The sequence below is a fragment of the Arvicanthis niloticus genome, chromosome 8 (genome assembly GCF_011762505.2).
Source record: "Arvicanthis niloticus isolate mArvNil1 chromosome 8, mArvNil1.pat.X, whole genome shotgun sequence".
NCBI classification, from domain to species: domain Eukaryota; kingdom Metazoa; phylum Chordata; class Mammalia; order Rodentia; family Muridae; genus Arvicanthis; species Arvicanthis niloticus.
The window spans coordinates 37,975,764-38,002,440 of record NC_047665.1 but is presented as its reverse complement, the minus strand read 5'-3'; the positions used below and the strand labels follow the sequence as shown (position 1 = coordinate 38,002,440).

Below are 26,677 nucleotides of genomic sequence, written 5' to 3'. Positions count from 1 at the left end.
AGCCCATGCTAGCCTGAAGCTCATGAGTTTTCTACCTCCACTTCTGAGTGCTTGGGTTTCATGAAAGTGCCTCTATAACCAGATTTAAGGACAGGCACAATTTTATCGTTCAGACCTTCAGGCAAAAGCAGGCATTTTCAAGTTGTTGCAAAGCCTTTCTGTACCTCAACTCTCTCAGAGCTTCACTTTGAGGTTATATGTCTGCTATGTGTTCCCCCACTACACCCAAGGCACCATTACAATGTCAGTTCAGTCTATTATGCAAGGACTCACCATGTTGCCACAAATAGACCACTTCACAGTAGGAGAACAGAGGTAAACTTCTTAGACAAAAATCCATGGTCAAGGCAGTAACAACGTTGTTGAAAGGTGTTCCCATACCTGCAGCATTTCCCCTCCCTAGATACAATGCATGGCAATCATCGCAGCAAATGAATGCTCTGTCCTGCCTACAAGGTGCTGTTAGACAGGCATTAGGCAATGTATAATTGACATGTAAAACTTAAATACACATGCACACAAGACTAAAAATGTCTAAATGGAAAAGAAAGGCATACAGATATATAAAATCATATCTGTACAGAGGCCATGAAAATTCTAGCACAGCCATCTAGGGAAACAATGAGGACAAACTGGGAAAGAGGAGGACAAAGTAGAGGAGATGCAGGCATGGAGGAGATGCACACAATGCTCGTTACTTGCTTATGGGCAGCCGTTCTTATGTAGCATAGTGATACATAAGTATACATTGAATATGTACAATGAAATCTTTAAGTTAAAAATAAATAAAATTAATTTAAAGAAGACTAGAACAGGGCTGGACACAATGACATACACCTTTAATCCTAACACTCAGGAGGCAGAGGCCAGCGTATCTCTGAGTTTGAGCTCAGGCTGTTTCTATAGTGAGTTCTAGGCCAGCTAGGATTACACAGTAAAACCCTGTCTCAAAATAACAAACACAAAATCAAGTTAACCAAGCGGAAAAACCCAACCGCAAAAACAAAACAGAACAGAATGTGTGCTTTCTTCACTCTTGCTCCAATTAGCACCCTGTGTACACTGGTTTTGCATCCTGCCTGCAACCTCTTTCCAGGTTCTGGAGAAGATGCATGAATACAGTGTTGCCGATATGGATGCCTACTTACGGGCAAAGGCCAAACTCATCCTAGACTGTCAGATAGCAACCCTTCAACCCCTATAGGTGGCAGTGATGGTTCTCAGAAAGGGCAGACGGTGCTTCAGTGAGAATCACCAAGAAAGGTTTTATTTTCATTTTCTTAAGAACAAATTAGTTTATTAAGAACTGGAATTTGGGGACAGAGAGAATGTATCTATTATTACGATGAATGCAATGTGCTGTTTTTGAGAGCAGCAATATCAAACTACAGGGATGCCAACTCTGACGGCCACAGTGGGTTTTTAATTTGGTTGGTTTGTTTTCGGGATGCAGCCTCCACACATAGTACTGAGTATCCTCAGTACTGAGATTGAACCTGAGAGTGAAGTAGTACCTGAGAGTGAACCTACAAAACGCTACAGTAGCTCAGATAGTTTTACATACATTTCCTGGGGCAGGGCGGGGCGGGGCAGAGAAAGGTGGTAAGTGAACACCTGGCACATATATTTATTTTTATGTCTGCAGGGAAGACATGTGAAAATGGCATTGATAACCTCTCATTGGACAAGAAAGACAACTTGAGAAAAATCTTCTAGCCTACACTAATGTCTTTGAAGTGTTGGAGCACTCTCTGGGTTCAAGGACTCTCGAGTGACATCTCTATGTGTTTTGTTTCCTTTTTCTACAAAAGTTAGTAAAAAAAAAAAAAAAATGAGCACCTGAGAAGTGTAAGGTCAGCTTCCTTATTGAAAGGAAGAGGAACCTGCATGGAACTGAAGGTCCTGGGAGAGTCACAAACACCTGGAGAAGAGTAGCATGATGCTCCTGACGGGTCAGTCTCACCCACTTTCATCTGAGTGATTCTTTTTGCACTGTGTATTGTAGGTAACAAGTTATACTTTTGACTTTGAAGGGGGATTTATTTATCTGTATTCCTCTATGATCCAATAAACAAATATAAGACAAAATTTTACTCTACAACTTCAGGAAGAAGCATTTTGGTTTGTGGTTTGTTTGGTTACTTTTTCCCATTTTTTAAAAATGATCTTCAACATTTACTCCTCTTTGTTGTAAATATGAGAACCATTTGAAGAATCTCAAATTATTTGTATTCTTTCAGAATGGCCCAGTTGGAAAAAAATATTTTAAAAAATCAGTTTCTTCTTTGATAGGCTCAGGGAGAAATCAAACTTGTTCTATGTAGGTCCTAAAGATGATTGATTAACAAACAAAAAATAGGGAGGAACTGGCAAAGTTAAAAAGACTGACTGCTCTTTCAGAGAGTCTAGGTTTGATTCCCAGCATGAACCTGGCAACTAACAACCATCATTCATCTACTGGCCCTTAATGGGCACTACAAACACATGGTGCCTAGATATGCATTCAGGCAAAACCCTTGTATGCATAAAATAAAAATAAGCAAATTTCAAAAAAGAAAAAAGAAACAACAACAACAATAAAAAGAAATGCAAGAGTCATGGGAGGGGAAAAGATAGATTAATGAAGGCCATGGATAGCTTACTCTGTACCTTAATGAGACTTGGGTCAATTCCAGGATTGCCAAAGAGAATGATGGTGTCACCCCTAAGTTCTTGATACCATAAGAAAGAGCCTGTGGGCTTTGAAATCAATGCATATAAATTTGGGGCAAAATTTGTGGTATGCATCTTGGGAACCAGCTGTGGTTCTGATGTGCTGCTTTCTCCCTTATGGTCTTTTGGTGCCCCTACACCCCAGGCTGGAGGGATGAAGTGGAGTCTGGAATGGGTGGGGTCTGCAGGATCCTGGTCCCTCTGGGAGAGAGTGCTGGTGAGGAAAAGGCCTTCTCTAAGGGTTTTAAGGAAACAGCTCTCTTAAACTGCCTTAGCTTGTGCACACATCTTTATTCGGGTTGGACTTATATGCATATACTTTATTCAGGATAGACAAGGACTAGATATGAAACTTGGAAAGTGGGAAGGAGTTTTCAGAACACTTGTAAAATCATCATTGGTTAGAGTTTGAAGTACTAGGAATGCTTCATTTGCATGGAGAAACATTCCGGAAATCCCAGGTACTTTCCAGGTGGATTCTTATCTGGGAAAGAGAAGTTGAACGTGTAGGTCTGCCAAGATCTACTCGACCATTCCCATGGAGAGGGTATGAGGGATTGTGCTCCCCCGACAAGGTCAAAGAAGAGGAAGCCCTGCTGATAAGGAGAGTCCTCTATTTTGCTCCAAGCGCAGAGGAACTATCCGGACATGGTAGACTGCAACCTTAATTACCAGGGTTTCTACAAAATTGGTTTCTTTTTCTTTTGTCCTTATTAACTTTAACTGTCAACTTGACATAGCCTAGAGCCACCTGTGAAGGGAATCTCAAAGTATTGATAAATTAGATTGGCCTATGTCATGTCTATGGGGGATTGGCTGATTTTTAACTGGTGCAAGAGAGTCCAGCCCATTGTGGTCAGCACCACCCAGAAGCAGATGGTCCTGGGCTGTATAGGAAAACTAGCAAAATATGAACTTGTAAACTAGCCAGGAAGTCTGAGCTGTCAACTGAACTGGCAAAGGCATTTCTCTGTGTGTTCTGCTTCATGTGCCTGCTTGAGTTCCTGCCCTGACTCCCCTCAATGATGGGCTATAACCTAGAAATGTAAATCAAATAAATACATTCTTCCCAAAACTTGCTTTGGTCATAGTATTTGTCACAGGAACAGGAAAGAAACTAGGACTCTTTCCCATTCCTTTTGAAGCCCCAACTGGTCTTTATACCATCCCAGAACTTCTCCAATAAGGGGCTTATCAAACATTTATTGGCATTTATTGTAAACAGAATCTCACACTTTGCTAAAGATGTCTCAAATAATGCATGCCCTGGCTTCTGAACTTTCTGGGTTTACATTCAGGCTGAGTAGTGGGAACCGCCGTAATGGGCCAGAAGAGGAAGAATGTGGGTATTCCAGGTGTTGTAGGGGAGGCAAAGACCTTGGCTGGCCACATGCAGGGCATCTCTTCCATGTCTCTTTTTGCCTGTCGAATAAGAACAGTGTAGCTTTTGTCTTACCCACAAACCACTTAGGCATCCTCTGTACTTTCAAGTAGAAAAAAAAAAAAAGATACTAAGAATGAAACCCACCTTGGATTTCTCACTAGCAAATATGAATGTGACCTTGGACTGTCAGTGAAAAGGCAAGGCCTCCTTCATTCCATCCTCCTTATCTTCCTAGCTAGACTTTGGGTCACACCACTCCTTTCTCACCTCTTCCCCAGGAATTTTGCATTCATTGTTGATGCTTCCGCTTATGCCACTGTCATCTCTCAGCTAGCTCTTCCTTGGGGTCTTCAACAAGCTTGTTCTACACTGTGTCCGATCTGGCATCCTCTCATCTTTTCCTCCCACTCGTTTGCCTCCAAAGTCTCAGGAGTGGACTCCCTTCTCCTCACTCTGCTTTCTTCCCATCAGCCTGACCTCTGAAGATTGGTGCCATACTGACTGTTCACTCCTTTTTGTAATGCATTCTTTCTAGGTCTCCATCTTAATGCTAATCTCTTGGTTTTACTTCTATACTTTGCTTCCTCCCTCCTTTTTCCCTCTATCCTTTCCCACACCTACCTCCCTCTCTTTCTCTAATCACAATGTAGCTGACTATTGAACACTGGGAATCCTGAAAGAGTAGTCATAGACTTTCTCTTCTTATGTCATACTGTCTACCCAGGCACTCTCATTCATACTGAAAATTTCAATTATGACCTATATTTAAATTATTCCCAAATTCATAACTGGGCCCCAGATGTGACAAGTGTCATCCAAACCTTGTGTCCATGTTTCTATTTGTGGTCTTCATTGAGTGTATTACTATCATTGTGACAAGCATCCCAATTGTTCTAACACCAAACCAAACCAAACCAAAATAGAACTGATGCTGTGGACATCAACCATGCTCTCGTAGAGTATTAATGTAGCCAGGCTATTGCCTTGCTTATCTCTTACCACCTCCCCCAACCCCATGCAATGGACCAGCACTCCCTGGATTGTACTGGAACCGCCTAACCAACTTTCTTATGCCGTGTGACCACTAAAAATCAGAACCTGATTGTGTCCCTTTCCATGAAAATACCTCCATAGATTTCAACGTAAAGACTAACACTCTTATTTCACTGGGTCCACAATGCCCTGTGTGTTCTTGACCTCAATACTTCCATGACCTCTTGTAGACCATTCTGTTCTTATTCACTTTTTCTTTCATGCCATCAAACCTTTTCATATGCTGCAGATCTCCTCAGAGGGTCTTCTTAGGACATTCCTAGCATCAGTCTCCTACGTGAAGTGACCTTCAAATATACCAGCTCAATTGATGCTGTGTAATGGTGTCCGCTCTTAAATTAGAGCATGGTACTTCCTTATTTTAGTAAGATATGCCCCTCCTTATTCCATATTCCACCGCTATCACTTTGCATTCCCTCGTGGTACTTTTATTAAAGTCATATATCTTCCTGTGATAGTGATCTACTACAAGCTGTTCGTGATTGTGATGTCTGGCACGTCTCCATACACACTAATGTATTCATTAATATTCATTTAGTGTTTGAGCACTTCTGTTCTCTTTTCTTGTTCCGGTGTCACCCATGTGGATTCTTAATGAAAAGAGACATTTGAAATGAAGTGAAGCAAACACGCATCTCACATATATTTTTAGGAGACATTTTACAACAAATGGGGCCCACTGAACAATGGCTGAGATCATAAGAGTCAGAGAAGCAGGCAAAGGGCATCCATGATGAGACTTACGCTGCAAAGCAGTACATGAGGAGATCAGAGACACACAAGGCTCACTAAGACTAAGATATAAGGGATCTGCACGGATCTACATACAGATGAGGGACCCAGGTTAAAGTGATCGGGAGGAAGGAAGCTGTGGATGAACAGTGGACTCCAGAGAGTGTCTGAGTGGTGTCCATATTGCAGAAGAGGTTTTGATTCAAAGCCAAGATCCACATGCAGAAAGTTGTCTAGAATGGTTGGATTCTACAACCCCATTTGTATTTGTCAAAGAAAGTTCATTCCTTTTTTCCATGATGGATTAATTCTTTGTTGCTCTTTATCCTGTGTGTTTTCAGTAAGACATCCCACACACACCAAGAGATACAGTGACTCTTTAACCCCCTCGCTTGGCAGGAGTGGCCTCCTGGCGCAGAGCTTCAACTCACAAACATCCTGCTTTCCAGGCTGTCAGTTCTCTTTGCTGACAGCTTACAGAGTTCATGGTACCATTCTCCTTGATTCCCACTCATCACTCCTGGACTTCTGGCTTCCTCTTTAGCTTTGGTGGAAAATTGTTCTCTAGTCTCTGATGCTTTTACCGTGACAACAGGGGAAAGTATAGATTTGTAGAACCTCAGACACACCTATGATTTCAGGAGCACACAGTTATAAGTTTTCCTTTGTGAAACCTCCAGGCATAGGAAAAAAAATACCTGTAGTATCACATAGTCAGGGTCTCTTAAATGATCCTGGAAATGAAGACTCTTCCAGTCAGATGGTTTTAGGTGTCCAGTGGGCACAAAAGCAGGCCTTTTTACGCATCGCTTACTTTGCTCAGAGATGGGTTAATGTCGGTTCCTTAGCCCAGTCCTGTACCTCTGCTCGGCTGAAGATGAGGTAGAAGAGCAGGCCTACTACATCAATAGCAGCTGCAAGTAAGAAGACGTTTCTCCAGCCAAACTCTGAATCCTGGAGGCAGGAAGCTACCTGTTAGTAATGGTGGTTTACTTCTTGTCCCTTTGTTCAGAACAGTTGTGGCTTAGTGCCTTGATGCTCCTTCTAACTCAGCTCAACCTACATGGCTCCTATCTTGCTCCTGGAACAGACTGCTGCATGTCCCACGCCAGCCCTGCATACCCCCTCTTCCCTCTGCTAGAAGGCACTTCCCATCATTTGGGTCACTCCTCACTTTTTTCCTAGAGCTTGCTTAATGTCACCTTTTCAAAGATTCTTCTTTGACCACACCCTAAAAAAAATCGGCCATGTTTCCTACTCTCTTCTCTCAGAATAATACATCTATAATTCACTTTAGTTCTCTGTCAATTTTCTTTTTTCAATATAGATTTCATGGGGTATGGCTGGGAGACTTTTGTGTGTTTGCTAAAGCAATTGGTTTAGTACAGGCTAATATTTAATAGTTTGTTGAATGAGTGAACTGATCAGTCAATTAAGTGGCAAGAGAAGCAAGGTCTATATGAGAATTACCTTTTAACCAATCCGTGACAGCGTGCTTTCAGAGACTAGAAGGGAATGGAAGCTTTGAAAGCAAGAGAGGACTTGATTTCACTAAAACAAAAATCCTTTCTTCATTAATCTCCTATCTTTTCCCTGAGTTACTGACACATAGTCATGGGTAAGTTAAAAATGAGATTTTCATAACTAACACAGACATCTTTTTTCCCATGTGAAATTTATATCTATATAATTCTTAGCCTATGTTCAAGTCTTCAGGTTTAATTATTTATTTTTACCTTCTCTTCTTTCAAGGATTTGTTTGTGAGGCAGACTCTAACAATGTGACCACACTGGCCTCACAGGTGCCAGAATAATAAACAGGTGCCACCTTGCCTTGTACACTGTAACTATATCAAAGTGCCTCTTCCCGGATGGAAGGTTTCAGACTGAAAGAACAGCATCCCAGCACCAGGCTCCCAGGAGCTTCTTCTCTGAGCAAATGTTTCATGAATGGCAGAGCGAACATGTGGAAACATGGGTGTTAGGCGCAGGGAGCCTTTCACTCTGCCATTCATTAAACAGTTTGCACATCAATCTCCAAAAACCTATTCGCTTCCTGGATAGAAAAACTACTCCATCCTTGTTTGCCCAGAGCAGTCAAGATATTAGCACTAAAAACCTGTCAGAAATCTTGAGCCCCCTCAGTCTGAGGTAAACCACGACGGATGATCAGATGATTACTAAAGAAGAGATGCCATGAATATTACTGGGAACTCTGGATTTTAATATGAGATGCTCATCTTGTATGAATTCACAAACCATAAACTCTCTACACCGAGTGTTCTCTCACATACCACCTCCACAGAATATGGAATTTCCCTACAAGTAGAGATGGGGATGAAGGCATGTTGGGGGCTCCAGACTCATGAGCTTTGGTTTTTTTCCTCACCAAGGAATTAACAGTACCTTAGACTGGCTTCTACTAACCACACCATCAGTTTCTTTTATTAATATTTCTTATGATGTTTGGCCTTACCTGACTGATGAAAAATCCAGCAACAGTGGGAGCTATGCCTCCAGCTAGGTAAGAAAAGACTTGCAATAGTCCTTTGAGAAAGCCAGCATACCTGGGAAGGGAGTAGCTACATGTGAACCAAGGGTTCATCTTAGTTGCCCTGTCCTATCTCTATGCTCTTCTCTTGAGATCACTAGGGTGGTGAACATTAAACCTGAACAAAATTGCTAACATTACATCCTTATAATACTGTGCCACAGGCTCAGCCTTTCAGGGGATAGCCTATGCTAATATGTCAATTTCTTGGTTCTTACTATTGAGTCCAATCTTGTAGCTCTGTCTAGGAATGCAAAAGTCTCCTCCTTATTCATTGAAGACCTTCATGTGACAAGATGCTTGCCCTCTGAGACCAGCCTATTTCCCACATGTCTCAGTGGCCCATCATGAGAAAATGAAGTATGTCTTGTTGCCTGAGTTAGACTCTGGGAGGTTTCTGTCTGCTCTCAGTTCTTTCTGGCGTGACTTGCACCAGACATAATGATTTTTTTCTCCTAATAATGTTTCTTTTTCCTTTATTTTTTATAGATATATATGTGTTCATATATATGTGCCAGTATGCATGAATATATGTGTGCTGCACATGGAATCCAGAAGACAACTTTGGGTGTCATTCTTCCAATGTCATCCACATTTCTCTTAGAATTAGTGTCTTTCACTAGCCTGGAAATTGCCCAGTAGGCTAGACAGGCTGCAAGCAAACCACAGGGCTCTCTGCCTATTGTCCCCTTCACAGCACTGATATTACAAGCACGAGCCATTACACCTGACTTATCTTATGTTCTCTTATCATCTTGTAATGTGGGTTCTAGGGGTATAACTCAACTGCACGTGCTTGCCTGGCAAGCATTTACTGACTGAGACATCCCTCCCAACCCTGTTTTCTCTTTATTTAAGCCTCACATAGGCCTCCATGATGGGAACTCTTGAGACCTTTCAGTGGCCAAACCAATGGACCTGCTACATTCCTTGGCAAAGACTGACATGTGACATGTGAAGTGTTTGCATGGCCACAGACTGCTCTTGTTTCATCTAGGATCAGCTCCATTCACAATTCCAACTAGCCCAGGGTCTCTTCCAGAACTTATGGAGATGTAGCCCTGATGTTACTATCCCATGACCTGATGCATATACTACCCTTTACTTTTGTATCAGAGCAAGGATAGGTAAGGTTCCTGGACTTAAACTGAGCTATGCAGATGAGGCAAAAGGGTTCTTACCGTGGAGCTATATCCAAAAAGTTAATGAGGGCTCCTGAATCACACAGGCTGGCAAAAACAGAAGATAGTACCAAGAAGGCCATTGTGGTGCTGCGGCTGGATCTAACCCAAGGCAGGGGCACGAGGATCCCAGATGAGACAAGGACCCCTGCAGCAGAACAAAAGACATAAAGAAGTGGCTCCCGAGCTCCCACAACCATAGTAGCCAGCCAGGACCTTACCTATGGCAGTGAAGAGCTTCCTGATAGTTACAAGTTGGAGGATTTTCCGGGAGAGGAGAAAATCTGCCAGGAGACCCCCAAGGATAATGCAGATACAGCCAAACACGAATGGTAGGGCTGACAGGATTCCACTCTGGAGATTGGAGACAGGTAAATACAAGTGTCCTCAGCACATCCCCATCTTGGACCTGACTGATCCTGGATGGATGGCCCATGTCTGTGGTTTTGCATTATATACATATCACTTTCAATGTAAATTAAATCTCTGTTACTACAATTTTAATTTGAATTTAATTCTTAACAGAAAATAAGCACATAACTCAATCACGATCTTAATTTTTTTTTTTTTTTACAGAAACTCTCACTCTGTAACCCTACCTGACCCAGAATTCACTATATAGAGGAGGTTGGCTCAAACTCACACATCATATCCTACAGCCTCTGGCTCCCTAGTGCTGGGATTAAAGGCATGTATCACCACACCTGACTTCATTAATTTTTAATAAAAGAAAATGACAAATGCTCTCTTCCTATATATGAAGATCACTTAGAAATAGTTCTTTTAAACTTTATGATCTATGCTTAGTGGTACATACCTGTAATCCCCATAGTAGGGGAGGTGGGGGTAAGAAGACCTGCCTCAGCTACATAGTGAATCCAGGCAAGCCAAGACTACTTAGTAAAACCCTGTCTCAGAAAAAAAAATCAAGGAAAGAAAAGAGAAATCTAATAACATCATCTTTGTAACAGAATTTATTAATCTTTTAAAAACTTTTATGCTGCTATTAGAGCATCTGGTTATAAATGATGACTTCATTAAGTATAAACTTTCTCATAAGACTTTGAAAAAGCATGACACCACGATTCCTGACTTGAAACCATATCTCTGCCCAAGTGCCAAGTGGACCACACTGAGGTCAATGTGAATCCAAGCTATTGGCATTTCTTAGGAGGGGTCCTGGCCTACTTCCCCACCCTGTGGCCATGAGTGAGATCAGATAGAGAAATGCAATAGCTTGGTCAACTTTCTTTGTACTCACATCTCGGAGGTTTGCTTGAAGTACAGAGCTGATGTATGTGGGTGTATATGCCATTATTGTGGACAACAGCCAGTATTCACAGAAATAAGAAACTACAATGGCCCAAAGTGGGAGAGATTTCACCATGGCTTTAATGGGAAGAGACCAGCCCAGAGAGCAATCCTAAGAGAAAAAAAATCATGTGATTATCCCCTCCATCACAAGAAAGGAGCTCCCCTGCTACACTCTGTCTCGGAGATGCCCAGGGGTAGGGAATTTACACAAAAATTCCTCAGTGTACCTCTTGAGCCAATGAACACATGATGTATCTCTTCTCACCAGTGCTGATAAAGGGGTGATTCTGTGGGTTATCATATACGAGAGGAAACCAGAGCAGGCAACAGGTACAGCCAATTCCACCTAGGATAGAAGTCCCAGGCAGCACTTAGACCAATCGGTGTTTCCTTTCAGTTTGATGATTCCTATGGCTGACAAAATGACCAGCACTGTTATCTTGCTTTCACCCTCAATCGCCTGTCATAAGTGGGGGTATTTCTCAGCTCTTGACTTTGGTCTTGCTCCTACAACTCGCCTTTGACATGCCCTAGAACAGCTGCCAGTTGAGGCATTAAGAGACACTGCCTTTGTTCATTGTCCTCTAGGAGGAACGTGCTCCAGTGAATACATCGTTTATGGCAAATGAAAGAAACAGAGAATAGAGGGCCCCCAGGTGTTCAATGGGACTTCAGGAAGAATAGCACCTGCTTCAACCCTCTGAGTTCACAGAGACTTTAACACACACACACACACACACACACACACACACACACACTGTTACACTAAGGATCCACACATGGCTTTATGCTTTGGTATGCTTCCACTTCGTGGCTAAGCACCAGCCTGCACTCTTCCAGCTGCTTGTACTGCAAAATTCTCTTTTTCATTGAACCCTTTCCTGCTTTTCTTTTATCTTTCTTGTTTTATGTGCAATTCATTACCTAGGCCATTTCTACACATAGAATAAAATCAATCATCATCAAACAAAATTGATCTAATATATCCCTTAGTACAGTGTTGGAGAACTCAACATCATTTGTACCAAGTGGCAATGTGGCTCATTAAACTTGACTGTCATCCCTTGGGGGTCATCCACCTGGTCTTTGGACACAGCATTTCCAAGAGACTTACCAAGGAGGATAGACTGGATGGCAACAAGTGTGGGATCCTGCCTGTCTCTGCTCCCCAATGCTAAGATTACAAATATTCACCTTGATACCAAAATGTTTCACATGGGTTCTGGGAATCAGACTTGGTTCCTTGTGCCTACATGGCAATCACTTTACCAACTGAGCCATAGCTCTATCTCAGACAGGCATATGCTGATGTCCTTAAAGCCATAATGTTCCTCAGCTATTTATCTGGACTACTAAAAATCATATTAGTTTCTTTTTTCAGGTTTGATATATGTATATGTATATGTATATGTATATGTATATGTATATGTATATGTATATGTATATGTATATATATACATACATATGCGTGTTTTGTCTGCATATGTGTATATGGACTTTTGGAGATCAGAGGAGGACATTGGAAACTCCTAAGATTAGCGTTCCAGATGGTTTTGAGCTGGCTTGTAGGGCTGTGAATTGAACCTGGATCTTCTGTAAGAGCAGCAAGTACACCTAAGTGCTAAGCCATATTTTCAGCTCCAAGAATACTAAAATTTAAATGTTCTTTTATAAGTTAGCAAGATTTACACTTTGACTAATTGCCAACTTCACATAAATACTATTTATTAGAATATCAGTAACCAGAGACACATTCATCTGTCATAGAGAAACATTTTGAGATTTTAGAAAAAAACAAACTCACCAAAGATGTAGAATATATAAGGCCATCCTAGGGCCTGACAAAGAAGACCACCAGCAATAAGGACAAGGAAGGTCCCAAGCATTGACCCTGAACAAAAGATACAATGATACTATGGGTAAGAGAGCTGGTCTTGGGAATCAATGTGCTTCCTACAGAGTTGAGCAACAGTGACTCAGACTATGAGCTTGGATACAGACTACCAAAATACAGGCACTGCTTTCTCACTCAAGGACTGTATGATGTCTCGGATTCTGTACACTATGTCCTTACTCCTTAGATGATCTATAAGGTTCCTGTGAGGGTAAAATAAATGAATGTATGCAAAAAATCAAATATTTGTTGGTGCATTATTATCATGTTGTTCTAATCACAAAAGAGCTTCTAGTTCTTAAAAGCATAGATTATGAAGTGAGGAGAAACTAGGATACAGGCTTTCATTCTCACAATAGGCCATTTATGAGTATTCTCTTGGACAGTACATATGAATATATATCCCAGTTACCTGATCCAGCGATGGTGGTGAGTTGACTCCTTTCCAGTGGGGGAGCCCATCTGGCCCACATTGAGTACTGACCTGTTAATACCATAACCTGGGGGAAATTTTCCACTCTTAGAGATATCAGATCATTCTAAAACATAGGTTTATGCCAGTTATACTTGGTAAAGATCTTGATACCTGAGCCATGCCTTGGATGACCCGAAGGACAATAAGCAAGGCTACTCCAGCATCAGCTGCCAGTGGAATGAAGAGAGTCAGGACTGAAGAAATTAACAAGCCCAAACCAACCACATACTTGGCTCCAAATACTCCAGCCACATAGCCAGTGGGGATTGGAGCTAAGAATGATCCATAATTGAGGGAGCTGAGGAGGATTCCCTGGATCTCAGGTGTCCAGTCATAAACAGGGGCCTAGGGGACAAAAGGGTCCTTATTATTTGGATACACAGGTGACATGTTTCATTTCCATTTTGTTTTTGAGACATGTTCTCATCAGCTCAGGCTGACCTTGATCTTTTAGTCCTTCTGTGTCCACTTCCAGAGTCCTGAGATTATAGCTGTGCCTCACACCTGGCTCAGCTGTTGACTATTCAAAGTGAGACACAAAATTCACTTGGAACACAAAAAGCAATTCGAAGTTCATTTTAACCTCTCTTCAATCTGTCCAATCTACCAGTTTCATAAGCGAAAAACAAACAAACAAACAAAAAACCCAAAACCCTAAGTACACGAACATCATATTCTTTCTTATCACCCTGACTCAAGTAATTGATCAATTAAAATAAGGGAACCCATGATGGATGTGGTGATATATGCATAGAATCCCAGGAGGCTGAAGCAGGAGAATAATGAATTTGAAGACAGTTGTAAAAACTCCCTGTCTCAGAAGGGCAAGACATATATAGGTGTGTGTGTGTATATATGTGTGTGTATGTATGTGTGTATGTATATATGTATATATGCATGTATATATGCATATATATGTGTGTGTTTGTGTATGTGTGTATACACACATGCATACACATATACATCATATACACATAGGGTCTATATGAATTATACCTTATATATTATAGATAGATACATATATATTGTACATATTATAGATAGATACAAATGGAAGGAAAAGCTCATAAAGAAAGAAACATAGCCGAAATATTGAGCAGTATGTGGAAGGGAAAGAAGACAATCTGGGAAGCTGGTTTTGTAATTCTATAAGGTTTTGCATCCTGATAGGATAATTTAATTTTACTGAATGATTAACCATGCTTCATTCTGACTTAGCCATGGTTTCACTCACAGACACTAAGTAGAGAGAGATGAAAGTTCCCTCAGATATGTATTTATGTTCTCATGCTAAAGGATTTCTTTTGCTCATAAGATGGCCCTCAAATCAAAGAAATCATTCAGAATCTCACAAAACAGACCACTACCTTAGATTCCTGTAGTGTTTCGTTCCAGAAATCTTGGGAGTCGGTGGTAGGTCTTTCTGTGGAAGCATTGAGCTGGCTGGATGCTACTGTGGTGTTCACCATAGCTGTTATGGCAATGCTCAAGTTCATTTGTTGGGTATAAATAGAGAAATTACAGAGATGCAAGATGAAGGCCAGACAATGCCGCAGTGAGCAGAAGCCTGAAAGGAGAAGGAATAAAGCTTATACAGTCAGCTTTCTTTCTTTCTATACTTTCTAAGTCTGGAGGACACGAAAGACTGGTGTCTCTTGAATCTCAGGATTATAGGGAGACCACACACTGTTCTATGGGAGGCTTCATTCTCTCAAGAGGGAGTGCTACTTCCCTTGGAAGTAAAGCCTTGAAGACTGTATGGGAAGCCAGCCACAGAGATGGGATTTGGGGGGCTTTGGGATGAGTCATCCAGGGCAAGAACAGATTTAGAACAAGAACTGTCAGGAAGCTGAGACTGCTTGCGTGCACATGCATGTGTGCACGAGCATGTGCATGCATGCATGCTTGAGTGCTCAGGAGGGTTTGAAATGACTCATTGTCACTTATAACTAGCAATAGGATATTTAACTTGGTCGGAGTTTGAGTGGCAGGCTAGTGTTAGGTTAAAGATGTGTGTCGTCTTCATCTTAACACTGTAATTTAGGCTTGCATAACGCTTGCCTGTGTCCAATCACTTTAATGTGACCACAACTAACAGGCAGAGAAATCCTGAGGTAAAATATGGTCACCATGTTCAAACTCTGAGTGGAGAGCTTCCTGGCTTCAGCCAGAGAGCAGGTGAGCCTGGAATAGTTAGGAGCCTGTGTGTGGAGATTTACCTGTTAAATTAAAAAATTAACAGATATCACCTTTGGCCTAAGTCTAGGACCACTTAACTTTGAAAAGTCTCCTTCCTCCATCTGGAAAAAAAAAAACTTATGGTAGCATCAGTCATTGTTCTTTTTTACATTATATTCCATTAAACAGAATGACCAGGCTGTCTTCTCCAGGTTTCATCCATAGATTAAGTCTTTTCTCTGCCCCAACATAAAACTGAACTCATTAGTTAAGTCCCATCTACGTTTTATCAAGTAGTTTGTGTTGCTTATGTAACTAAATTAATTTTACTATCACCATGTTTATTTGTTTGTTTATCATTTGTTTGTTGAGACAGGGTTTCATTACACAGCCTAGGCTATCCTCAAAGTCAAGATCCTACAACTTCAGCCTTCCAAGTGTTGGGCCTACAAGTATGACCATACTCGGTGCGTTATTTTCATGCTTCTTCTTCCCCTGGGGCTTTGATTAGATAGAAGATAGACAGACAGACATATGGTCCATACACATTTATGTACAGATCATGGGGAAAGACAATTCAGTTTATTGGTTGCAGTATTCATATCATCCTTTCATTTTGTCCAGCAGCACAGTGAAAGGAGCAACTCTGCTAGATCAAAATTCACTGGAAACAATCCTTCATGTCACTTCCTGTGCACATGACATGCATGTCAACTACCCTACACTATCCTACACCTGTGTTAGTGCTCATGGGTTTTTTAATCTTGGAATCGGTCACCTGCATCTCCATCCTAGATGCTCTACTAACAGCAAGTCTCCACAGTGCCCACAGCTTCTGCACTTCACAAGGGTTGTACAAGAGCCTGCCTGCAGGTACTCTGAGGAGAGCTGAAGGGTTCCTGTGATGCCTTATGATGGTGCTTGCTAACACTCAACTCCCTTGCATTCTTGGAACAGTCTCCTCTTAGTCACAGGCTGTTTCTAATGACAAAACACTTTAGCTAGAATTTTATTTAGCATATGTAATTAAGGTGAATTTGTAGTCCATGTACATGTTTATTATTCTTTCCTTCCTAGCTTTGTGGGGGAAAAGTTCTAAGTTTTCCATCTAGACAATGACTTGAAACAATTTAGAGAATAATAGACTCCAGCCCTAGAGAAAAAGCCAAAGGCCAGGCTCAGTTTCCTATCCAGAATCTGCTGTGAGGCTGGTTTGGGTTTGTTAGTCATTTGATTTTTATGAATGAATTGTTTTATTTTTGTTTATCTATCTTCTTGGAGTTGTCATGATTCTTACCTGTGCCTTCAAGATTTCCTCTGAGGACTGAAATAATTAAAAGTAAAACTGCTTCATCACTACCTGGCACTGTTGGCTATTGGCAGCCGTTATAAAATGCTTTATATCAAGGGAGAGGAAGCTGGGGTGACGTGTCTTCTATTTTTCTCATAACCAGAGTTCCATGTGTGATTTTACCTTTCTTGGAGGATTTTTCTTGGGTCATGTTGTCATTGGGAATGCCTCCCTCTCTCGCCTTGAGGTCTGCTCCAGTAGACATCTTGACTTTCTCTTCCTAAGGTCCAGCATCTACTTACAAAGTAAAAGCATGTAAAAGCAATCATAGACAGAAAAGCATCCCACATTTTATTTGATGTAGTTCCCATTTTTAGCTTTGTTAGTAACAAAATATGAGGCCTTGGGAAAGATATACTTATCCCAGATCTTAATAGCTGTATCTTTGAAACGAGGGAATCTAGCCTGGAATGCCTCGATCAATTATGTGATTCTTTCTGTGCCTCTGTGTTCCCTGCTTTAGACTGGTACTTGTAACAGCTGGACATGAAAATTAAACCACTCACTTGAAATTTCATCTGAAAGATTTCAACAGGTTAAATTTTCTGGGGTGGTGGAAACTATCCCTTAAAAACACTTAAACTAGGAAAAATATTGCAGACAATTGTCCATTTTGGCAATTGCTCCAAAGCTAGAGAGCTACATCCATGCATGCAATGAAAAGTCAGAGTCATACACTAAATCTTCTGTGATGTAAGGGTGGGGCATGGAGTCAAGGTCTGTCTCAGTGGTGTAGGGGTGGGGCCCAGTGACTATAAAGGATGAAAGCTGGTCCATGCCAGGGATGAGATTATGAGGAAGATCCTAACACAGCTAGGAGCCCCAAAGGCCCCAAATTTGAAGAATCTCTGCTCACTGTAATAAATGTCTTTATCTACACTATTTCCAACCTGTAATTTAAAAACAGAGACTCTGAAAATTCCTGGAGAAGCGGGGCTTTGAATTTGTTCTATCTTTAGATTGAGGATTGAGAACTCTAGCTCCTCTAGTGAAAAAATCAAGGATTTTAAGCTAGGTTCTTTGGATAGACACAGATCACAGCAAATTACTACAGGTGAAACTCCACTTGATATGGGCTTGAGGTTCAAAATGATAAACATCCAGAGAAGCCCATTTAAGCCACATCCTCAGACTTAATGCATGGATGTAAAGTACCTCCAATATACTAGACTCATAAAGACATTATACAAACATGCTTAAAGTGATTAAAGATGGCCTAGAGAGATGGCTTAGTGATCACATTCTTACAACAGGCCTGGTTTGGGTTTCAGAGTTCTGGATGGCTCTATGCACACTACCAGAGGAGGAAAGTGATCATCGACCTTACCCAGCTGTAAATTCTTCAAGCTGCAATAACTACTGGCCAAGCAAAACATGCTGCATTAATTAATGTTCTACTGTTCTGCTGACAAACATAACTAGAGCAACTTATCGAGAAAAACTGTTTATTTGAGTTTGCAATTCTAGATGATGAGAATCGACAATGGTGGAACAAAGGCATGACAGCAGAGACAGGAAGCTGAGGGCTCAGATTTTGACCTGCAAGCATCAGGCAGAGAGTGCAAACCAAAAGCGGAACATGGTCTTGAAACCTTAAAGCTTGCCCTCAGTAACATACTTTCTCCAGCAAGGTTACACCTCTAAACCTACCCTGTAGGGAGCAGAGGAAGCCCACAATGAATGAAGTCCTGAATGAGTGTGGATTGTTGACATGGCACAGCCAGGACAAGAGCCAAGGCCTCAGACTCATGGGAAATTGGCAAAGCCTCTCCCCATGTAGATGAGACTTGAAATTGATAAAGTTTTCTTCAATCCAAGTACATGTCTATAAACGATTGATCAAATGTTAATAAAAAAAAAAAAAAAAAAACTAGCAACTGCACTTCCTGCCCCGTAGAGTTTGTTAGTGGTGATGGGTGGAGGCAGAATGGCAGAGAGACAGAGAAAAGGGAACTAGTAAGTTCATATGTCTTTGAATCACAAGCTGTAACTGTGAGTATGTATCACAGACAGGGGAAGGAAGTACCCATTGAAAGCTTGTGATGCCCGCACAGTAGCAGGTGCAAAAAATGCTGGGGCAAAGACCTACACATTCCATGTCAACCACATGTGGATGACTTGAGTGACATCAAAGATACAACTTTCTAAAATATGCCCAAGAGCATTGTCTAGAAGGGATCATGTGACCACAGAGCACAGGTAGACTAAAAGATGCTCAGCAGCAGAGGAAAGAATGAAAAGACATGAGTTAGCCATCGGGGAAAGACACTGAAGTCCTCAGCGGGATATTCAAAGAATGCAGCAGGGCGACCCACCCAGCCAAACAGATACTGCCTGACTCACATCAGCCTCTACTGCCCTAGCCCAGCCCTGGGAGAATTAGAAGCTTCAGTTAGGATGAGAGGAGAGGGAGTGGCAAACAGAGAAAGGGAACAAGGGGCTACCCAAATGGTCCCTTTGCTCCAGGGTCTAGCCTGGAATTGGGAGAAGCTTTATTTTTAGACAAAGTTTGGCTCTTTGTGTTCTCCATTGTATTAGGCCTATTGCCTATGAGATTGGGATTATCTAGAGTCTAACAACAGCCATTTTACTACCTGAGCATCAGCTCCAGTAAGTTGAGAGGCCAAGCAGATGTAAAGGGAAGTGTGATGGACAGAGCTTCTAGTGAAGCAAAACCATTCTTCTCTCTAGGGAATATGAAACATGTTCATATTCAAGAAAATGTGTGGCATGGATCAGATTTGTGTTTCACCGTCTATGCAAATGTTACCTAAGGTCCAAGTATGTCACTACTAAAGCTGTAACAGATACAGACAAGATTCCAGCTTATACCATCTGCAAGCCTGCACGCCAGGCTGCATCAGAATTCAGAAGTAAACTGACAAACAACTTAAATACAAACCAACTCTGGCTGCCAGAATCAAGTGGGTCAAACCTAAGCATTCTGCTGGAAACCTAAAACCATTTGCTGACTCTTGTTAACACCTTTGAGAGACTGGTTGAACAGGAGAGTCTATCACTCATGGAACTGAAGACAGAATTCAGGGCAACTTTTTCCTTTCTGGCTTTACAGACTTTCTGGCTTCCAGTGATGCAATGCCTCAGTTCACCGACCTCTGGCTCATTCACTGACCTAGTAAATATATGTGCAATAAATAAATGGAATGCTTGCTTCCACGGCTTTCTCCAGCATGACTGAAGGTTTGCTCTCCCTAGCTGCTCTGCATCTACTTAAACAGAAGAACTTACTCCTGATCATGGATTCTCTTAAATGTGTGAGGTAACTGGAGTTTGTCAGTTAGACAAAGAGGGTCGGGCAAGGCTGATGAAGGGCAAGAAACATGACTACAGCATGCAAGACACATGCTCTGGTGAGTCACAGGGTACACTATGATAAGAAAAAAAAAAAAAGCAAAAAAAAAAAAAAAAAAAAAAAAAAGCAAGAATGGCCTAGCTGGGAAGGAAGCAGAAGATGATGGATGATAACGACTAAGGGGCTAACGCTGACAGAGATGGCATATGCTTTGCCTAGTCTAGCCACCCAGTCTGCTGGGTATCAACTAGCTGTCTCTGAGCTGAGAGGGAAGTCCTCTCATAGGAACACAACAGCAAAAGAAAAGAGCACTCTGAACCACTGCATAAAGCCATATGGGGTGTTCTTTACTTTGGTCCCCATTCTCCCATGAAAATTCCATGATTCCATGTTTACTCTTAATTTGATCTTTGAAGCCTGTTAAAAATATTCTTTAAGATATCAGGATTTTTTTTTTTTGCCTCAGTCTGTTTGGTTAGTGCTATTTCTTCAAATTAGTGTATCTCACAAAAGCAAGTTAAATGCATGAGTGCTTTGTGCAATTTTCCAGCATCAGTGACCCTTAGAAATGCAAGCCCAGAGTTTACCACTGCAGTTCCTTTCTAGGTGCTTCAGACAGTGTTCTCACGCCCTTTTCCTTCTTTTCCTATCCTCACCCCCTCACTACTGGCTTTTGTCTCCCTCCTCCATGTCTGTCTCCTTCCCTCTTCCCTCCCTCCCTTTCTGGAGTTCCTGAGGACCTTGTTTGTTTTAGGAAAAAGCAGCATCCTGTCTCACTTTTCAGAACCATCTCCCCAAAGAAACCTAGTTTTATGCACCACCTATAATCTCAACAGGAAAATGTCTGTTCCCACACCATCAAAACCAGAGCAAGAGCTTGAAAGCAAACCTGAGCAAGGCGGAGAGCTGGGTCCTGGCTGCGATCCTATCGGTTTCTCAGCTTTCTACAGCTGTCTAACCCTTAGGAGTAAATTATTACTCAGGGCCTTTAGCCTTTATCTTACCAAACGGAGGGTTTTATTGGCGCAACCATTTAATTTTTAACTTTGTTTTATTATTTAATTGATGACCTGACCAAGTCCACTCAATCTTCCTCATACTTTAAGTTCATCTGGATTCACATCCATCTTCCCTGATTCTCTGTGGGTCCTGATATCCTGCCTGCCTCATTTTTAAAGTTCACATTTTCCGCAATTATGTATGTATGTATGTGTGTGGGTAAGTATTCATCTGTTAAGGTCAGAGGACAACTTTCAAGAGTGGGTTCTTTCCTTCCACCATGTGGATCTCATGGATACAATTGAAGTTATTGAGCACATTAGCACATATCTTTCCCTGCCACATTATCAGGTCAACCCTCTGAGCAGCTCACTGATGGCATCATGACCACCTATGGTCTCAGCGGTATTATAGTCTTCATGGATAGGGTTACATCTTGTCTCTTATGTGGCCCTTTTCCACCATATCCATGTTTAATAGAACCAATTTTATACCGAGGGTGGCTATAGGCATACTGACCTCATAGAAAACAGATACTTAAAGCTTAACATATTCTTGGGTCAGAGGCTTACTGCTCTGGGATTAATCTAGTGGTCTCAGCATTTTTTTTTTTTTTTTTTTTTTTTTTTTTTTTTTTTTTTTTTGGTTTTTCGAGACAGGATTTCTCTGTATGGCCTTGGCTGTCCTGGAACTCACTCTGTAGACCAGGCTGGCCTCGAACTCAGAAATCCTCCTGCCTCTGCCTCCCAAGTGCTGGGATTAAAGGCGTGCGCCACCACCGCCCGGCTGGTCTCAGCATTTGACAGCTACTACAGCCCCCAGCTTCCAACAGCAGTGGACACAACAGAGCCAGCAACATCTTCTAATGTTGCAGCTCTTATACAGGCATCAGTTCCTCAGGACCTATGATGATAGATGTTGCACCATACAGGATTCCAAGCCGTTGACTGACTCTTTTACAGTTAATAGACCTGTGGCATCTGAGACCCTTTGGTAGGTCTCTGGAACTCTCCTGATGACTTCTTCATTTTCCTATCTTCAGCTCTTCATAGTTTTCATATTCTCTGCCCCACCATCGCTGCTGCCTTTGCCGCCTCCACTGTAACCAGTGTTGCTGATTGATCCACAATTGCAACTGTCATCCTCAAGCCCCCTGCCTCCTCACCCTTTCTTCCTGTTACCAATTCATCCTGCTCTACAGTGATAGCAATCAAGCACGGGTGAGAATAGATCACCTGAAAGAAGTTCTACCTTAGGCTGGAGCCTCATGTTGCTACTTCAGGATCTTGTCTCCCAACAGATCTCGACAAAGTGAACCAAATAGCCTGTTAATCTAGACAGAACAAGGTACAGCCAGGAATCTGCCCTGTCTACCCGCCAAACAATGCTTCTTCCTAATGAACCACACTTTTATCTTCTAGAGGGGCTTCTGCAAGTAGAGGACTGTAGGAGCCAACCATACATCTCTTTGTGGTCAGCAGGGGAACGACTTCCCCTCTGGCTGGTGAAAAGCTTCTGAAACAGCCTGGGAAATGTTAGGATTATGTCTGAGCAGCTGGCAACTGTGGCTGGTGTTTTACCTTCGCAAGTGTTTTTTGAGGGTATTCAAAGTAACAGAGCTGGCATGAAGAAAGAGTTGCTGGCTATGGGGTGGACAGTCAGTCCTTCTACCAGGGCAACCAGAAGAATCTAAAAACTATTCATCTGGAAATCAAATGGGCCTCAATACCTTAGCTTATTTAAAAGAAAAATGAACACTATAAGAAATGCTTATAATAAAAACATACCGTAAACATTAACACAAATTTAATCATGCAATAACAAGGCTTGACTCCTGCCCCAGTAACCCAGGAAGGAGTGGGTCCTTCAGATCAGTCTCACAAGAAGCAAAGAGCAACAGTTTTATGCTGGGGAGAGGACAGAGTGAGGGGGAACTGAGAAGAATTAGAATTAAGGAAATACTGTCTCCAATGCGTGGTTGATGGGTGATATGAATTGAATGGCTCTATCCCCAAAATTTATGTTGAAGCCTTAACTTTCCACATGATGGTATTTGGAGTTGGAGCCTGTCAAATATAATTAGGTTTAGATAAGGTAACAAGAGTGAGCCCACCCCCAGCATTATTAGTGTCTGTGAAGAGGAAGAGCCAGGATTCACTTTCTCCAACTAGAGTCTCCAGCTCCCTTTCTATCACATCTCCGTATCATATGAGGACACAGTTAGAAAACAGGAAGAAGACACTCACCAAACACTGAACCAGCCAGACTTTGACCCTGGAATTCACAGCCTCTAGATCTATGAGAGTTTCATTTCCCACTGTTTGAACCACCCAGTCCATGGTGTTTTGTCCCAACAGCCTGAGGTGACTAATCTAAGGAATTTGCAAATTGTTATGGTCTCTATAAAAACAGAAACTCTGAGACGTTCACTACTACTTAAAATCCAAAATACTTTGACACAGTCAGTCATTCAACACATGGTCAAAACTTAGGTTCTCTATCCTTTAAAAGTGTGTGTGTGTGTGTGTGTGTGTGTGTGTGTGTGTGTGTGTGTGTACAATTCTGTGGGTTCCTTCAGAGGCCCCTGGAGTTAGGTTTATACATGACTGCGAGCCACCTAATGTATAGGTTGAGAAACCTAGGTAAACTTAGGTTTTACCTGCAACTACAGTTGAGAGTGTAGAGTGTACATGAGTGGCCTGTTGTTTGTAAAGAGAAGACAATAGCAGCCTTTCTATGGTGTTCAACATGGAGCAGACTGTGTTCAAAGATTTTACATATATTAGCTCATTGACTTCTCTGATGACCATAAGAAAGTACATTCTCTTGAGAATGTTTAAACATTTTGTCAATTAAAAATATTGAAACTTAGAGGAATTCCTGAGTGGATTAACAAACATACCTGGAAGGGAACAATTTGTAATTCTCATGTGACTGACAAAGGTTCAAGCTAGGCTTACTACTTGCCTTAATAGGCTACTGCCCCTCTGCCAGCACCAAACACACACACACACACACACACAAATATACAAACATACATGTACATACATAGACATGCATGCACCAGAAAGGCCAGATGCCCAGCAAGTTCCACAGGGACTCCTCAGATGCTTGGCAAGCCTCATGTGTGTGTGTGTGTGTGTGTGTGTATACAATTTTGTGGGTTCCATCAGAGGCCCCTATTATGGGACTTAGATTAAGCTAGATTGGCTGGCCAAAGAATCTCAAAAACCTCTCTGCCTTCACAGACGTGGGGTTACAAGCATGCCAGCATCCTCTTTATAACCACAGTACCCAGAGTTTCTCTGTTGGTGATACTTTTGGAAATTTGTTTTGAACAGCCTTTGTTGTAAGTATCAAAGGTTCTTTCCAAGTACTGTCAACTTCGAGGTGGTGATAAGATATCTCTTTATTAGCAGTCTATTGCTGGTGAATCAATCAACTGCTGTGTCGACTCTATTTTTCATGTTGTGACTCAAAAAAGCTGCAGTCACTATTACAAAGCAACCTCCAAAGTGATGTATCATCACTTCTTTACTTCTGCATGCTCTATTCCCAGGGGCACACAGCCAAACTCTAGCACGGGAAGGAGCAACACAAGATGCAAGAGACATGTGGTGTGCTGTCTTGGAAACTAGGTACCCCACAAGATGGGTATGCAGCTCAGTCATCCAAAAGGATCACAGTGATCCTGGTCTTACTGTATTGGATTCTGTGCTTAGAGGTTATCCCTCAAGACATGTGTTGATAGGAATGTTTGTAGGGGCAAAGTGATCATTCAAGTGAAAATTAAACTATTCATTGCTGAACTCAGTCTTGGAACTATTTGAGGATGTATCTTTTCAACAGTTTTAGAATTTGTATAAGTATCTCCACCCCACTAAGATTTTTAACTTTGAACAAGCTATAACTAGCTCCTTGCTCCATTCCTTTCTCCTTTCTTTCCTATTTTTCCTTCTTCCTTCTTTCCTTTCCACTTTCCTCCCTTTCTTCCTTCTTCCCTCCTTCTGTTTTGGCCTTTCTTTTCCTTCTTTTCTTTCTTCTATCCTTCCTCCCTTTCTTTCTCCCTCAGTCTTGCTATATAGTCCGGACTGGCCTCATACTGATAGTTGCCCTGACTTAGCCTTTTAAGTGCTGGGGTTAAAGGCGTGAACAACCACACCTGACCATAGCTAACATCTCAGTCCATATTTAGTATCTGTTCTTATGAATGCAATGTTTTATTGATCTCATCGTGTTTACTGAGTCACTTTTATGGGTGTCCTTTTGTGGGGATCAAGAATATTTTGCATTCCAGAGAACAGTCCTGTGAGGCACTTACCTGGTGCTCAGGCTTCAAATAAGCTGATTAGATGATCATCAGAGATGACAGTGTAGAGCACTAAGCTTCTAAACTGAGGGCTGCCATTAACTGCTGTTCCCTAGAGTGCATGCTCCTGTTGCGAATAATGCAGTTAATTCTGTAAGACACAGAACATCTTTGCTGAATTTACATACAGATATAGTAAATGTTCAACGTCACCAGTGTGATTCCAGCTGGGTTTTTTTCTTAGAGCTGCAAAGCTTGATCATAAGTGATAGTCTCTTCTCTGCTTGAGGCAAGTATGGCTCTGCTTCTAGGTGTATTTGTAAACTTTTCTGAAGCAGCCTTGTGCAGTGGTACTTTCTCTTGTATGTTTCTAAGGATATGATAACTGGCCATTATAGGCTAGATATGTGAAAATGTTTTGTTTTTTTTTTAAATAAAGGAGAAAAGGCAGAAATATGACTCAGTGGGTAAAACCTCTTTCTCTGCAAGTCTGAGAACACAAGCTCCATCTCCAAAATCCATGGTGAACAGAGGAAACTCACTCCCAATAGGTGGCTCCTGGCCACCTCATGCATGAGCGAGTGTGAGCACGCACACACGCACACACACACACACACACCAGAGAGACAGAGAACTCACACAACAGTAAAATTATTATTATTATTATTATTAAAAATGTTTTTAAAATGTGAAGCTATACAGACTCAAGTAGTAGGGATGACAGGATGGCTTAGTGGGTAAAGAGGCCCACTGCCAAGCCTGAGGACCTGAGTTCCATTCCTAGGTCCCATGTACCAAAAATAGAGAGACAAATCCTGTAGGTTACTTTGTCCTCTGACCTCCACGTGGGCACAATGGCACACACACACACACACACACACACACACACACACACAGATATGGATATCTTAAAGTTACATACATATACATATATGTATATATATATATATTATAAATATACAGAAACATATATATGTGTTTATGTGTGTGCTTGTGTGTTTATGTGTGTGTGTGTGTTGGTTCACAGATCTCTCATCCAGGAGTGAAGTCCATCACAGGTTTGTTATCTCAATGATGAACTGTCATCTGAGTCTGTAATAAAAGGACACAGAAGAGCTGGAAAACTGCTCTAACTTAGGAAACCTATCTTCTTTACTGCAGGAGAAGTTGCTCATCCCATGCTGTAGCCTAGTCTGAAGGATTCCTTCTGGTTCAGTAGATGCTAATGTTT

The 26,677-nt window shown here is 41.7% G+C and overlaps 2 protein-coding genes across 8 annotated transcripts in view; one reads left to right on the top strand and one right to left on the bottom strand.

The window, feature by feature from the left end:
- Positions 1–6,834, top strand: part of Slc17a1 (solute carrier family 17 member 1) — a 42,079-nt gene extending 35,245 nt beyond the window's left edge. For all 6 annotated transcript variants that reach the window (XM_076939255.1, XM_076939252.1, XM_076939253.1 and 3 more), the window contains one exon: positions 1,646–6,834. The gene's annotated coding sequence lies outside the window, so the exon portion shown is untranslated. The remainder of the gene's footprint in view (positions 1–1,645) is intronic.
- Positions 5,764–21,150, bottom strand: Slc17a4 (solute carrier family 17 member 4). Of its 2 annotated transcripts, XM_076939248.1 has the most exons (12): positions 21,028–21,150; positions 16,949–17,059; positions 14,664–14,863; positions 13,408–13,641; positions 13,234–13,321; positions 12,732–12,818; positions 11,155–11,273; positions 10,875–11,036; positions 9,835–9,967; positions 9,614–9,761; positions 8,358–8,448; positions 5,764–6,835 (listed from the first exon to the last, which is right to left on the bottom strand). In XM_076939248.1, the coding sequence occupies exons 2-12, from the start codon at positions 17,028–17,030 to the stop codon at positions 6,701–6,703; spliced, it is 1,479 nt and encodes a 492-aa protein (XP_076795363.1). In that variant the 5' UTR covers positions 17,031–17,059; positions 21,028–21,150; the 3' UTR covers positions 5,764–6,700. The 2 variants fall into 2 exon arrangements, with proteins under 2 accessions (XP_076795363.1, XP_076795364.1); XM_076939249.1 differs by lacking the exon at positions 13,408–13,641.
- Positions 21,151–26,677: the final 5,527 nt, after the last annotated feature.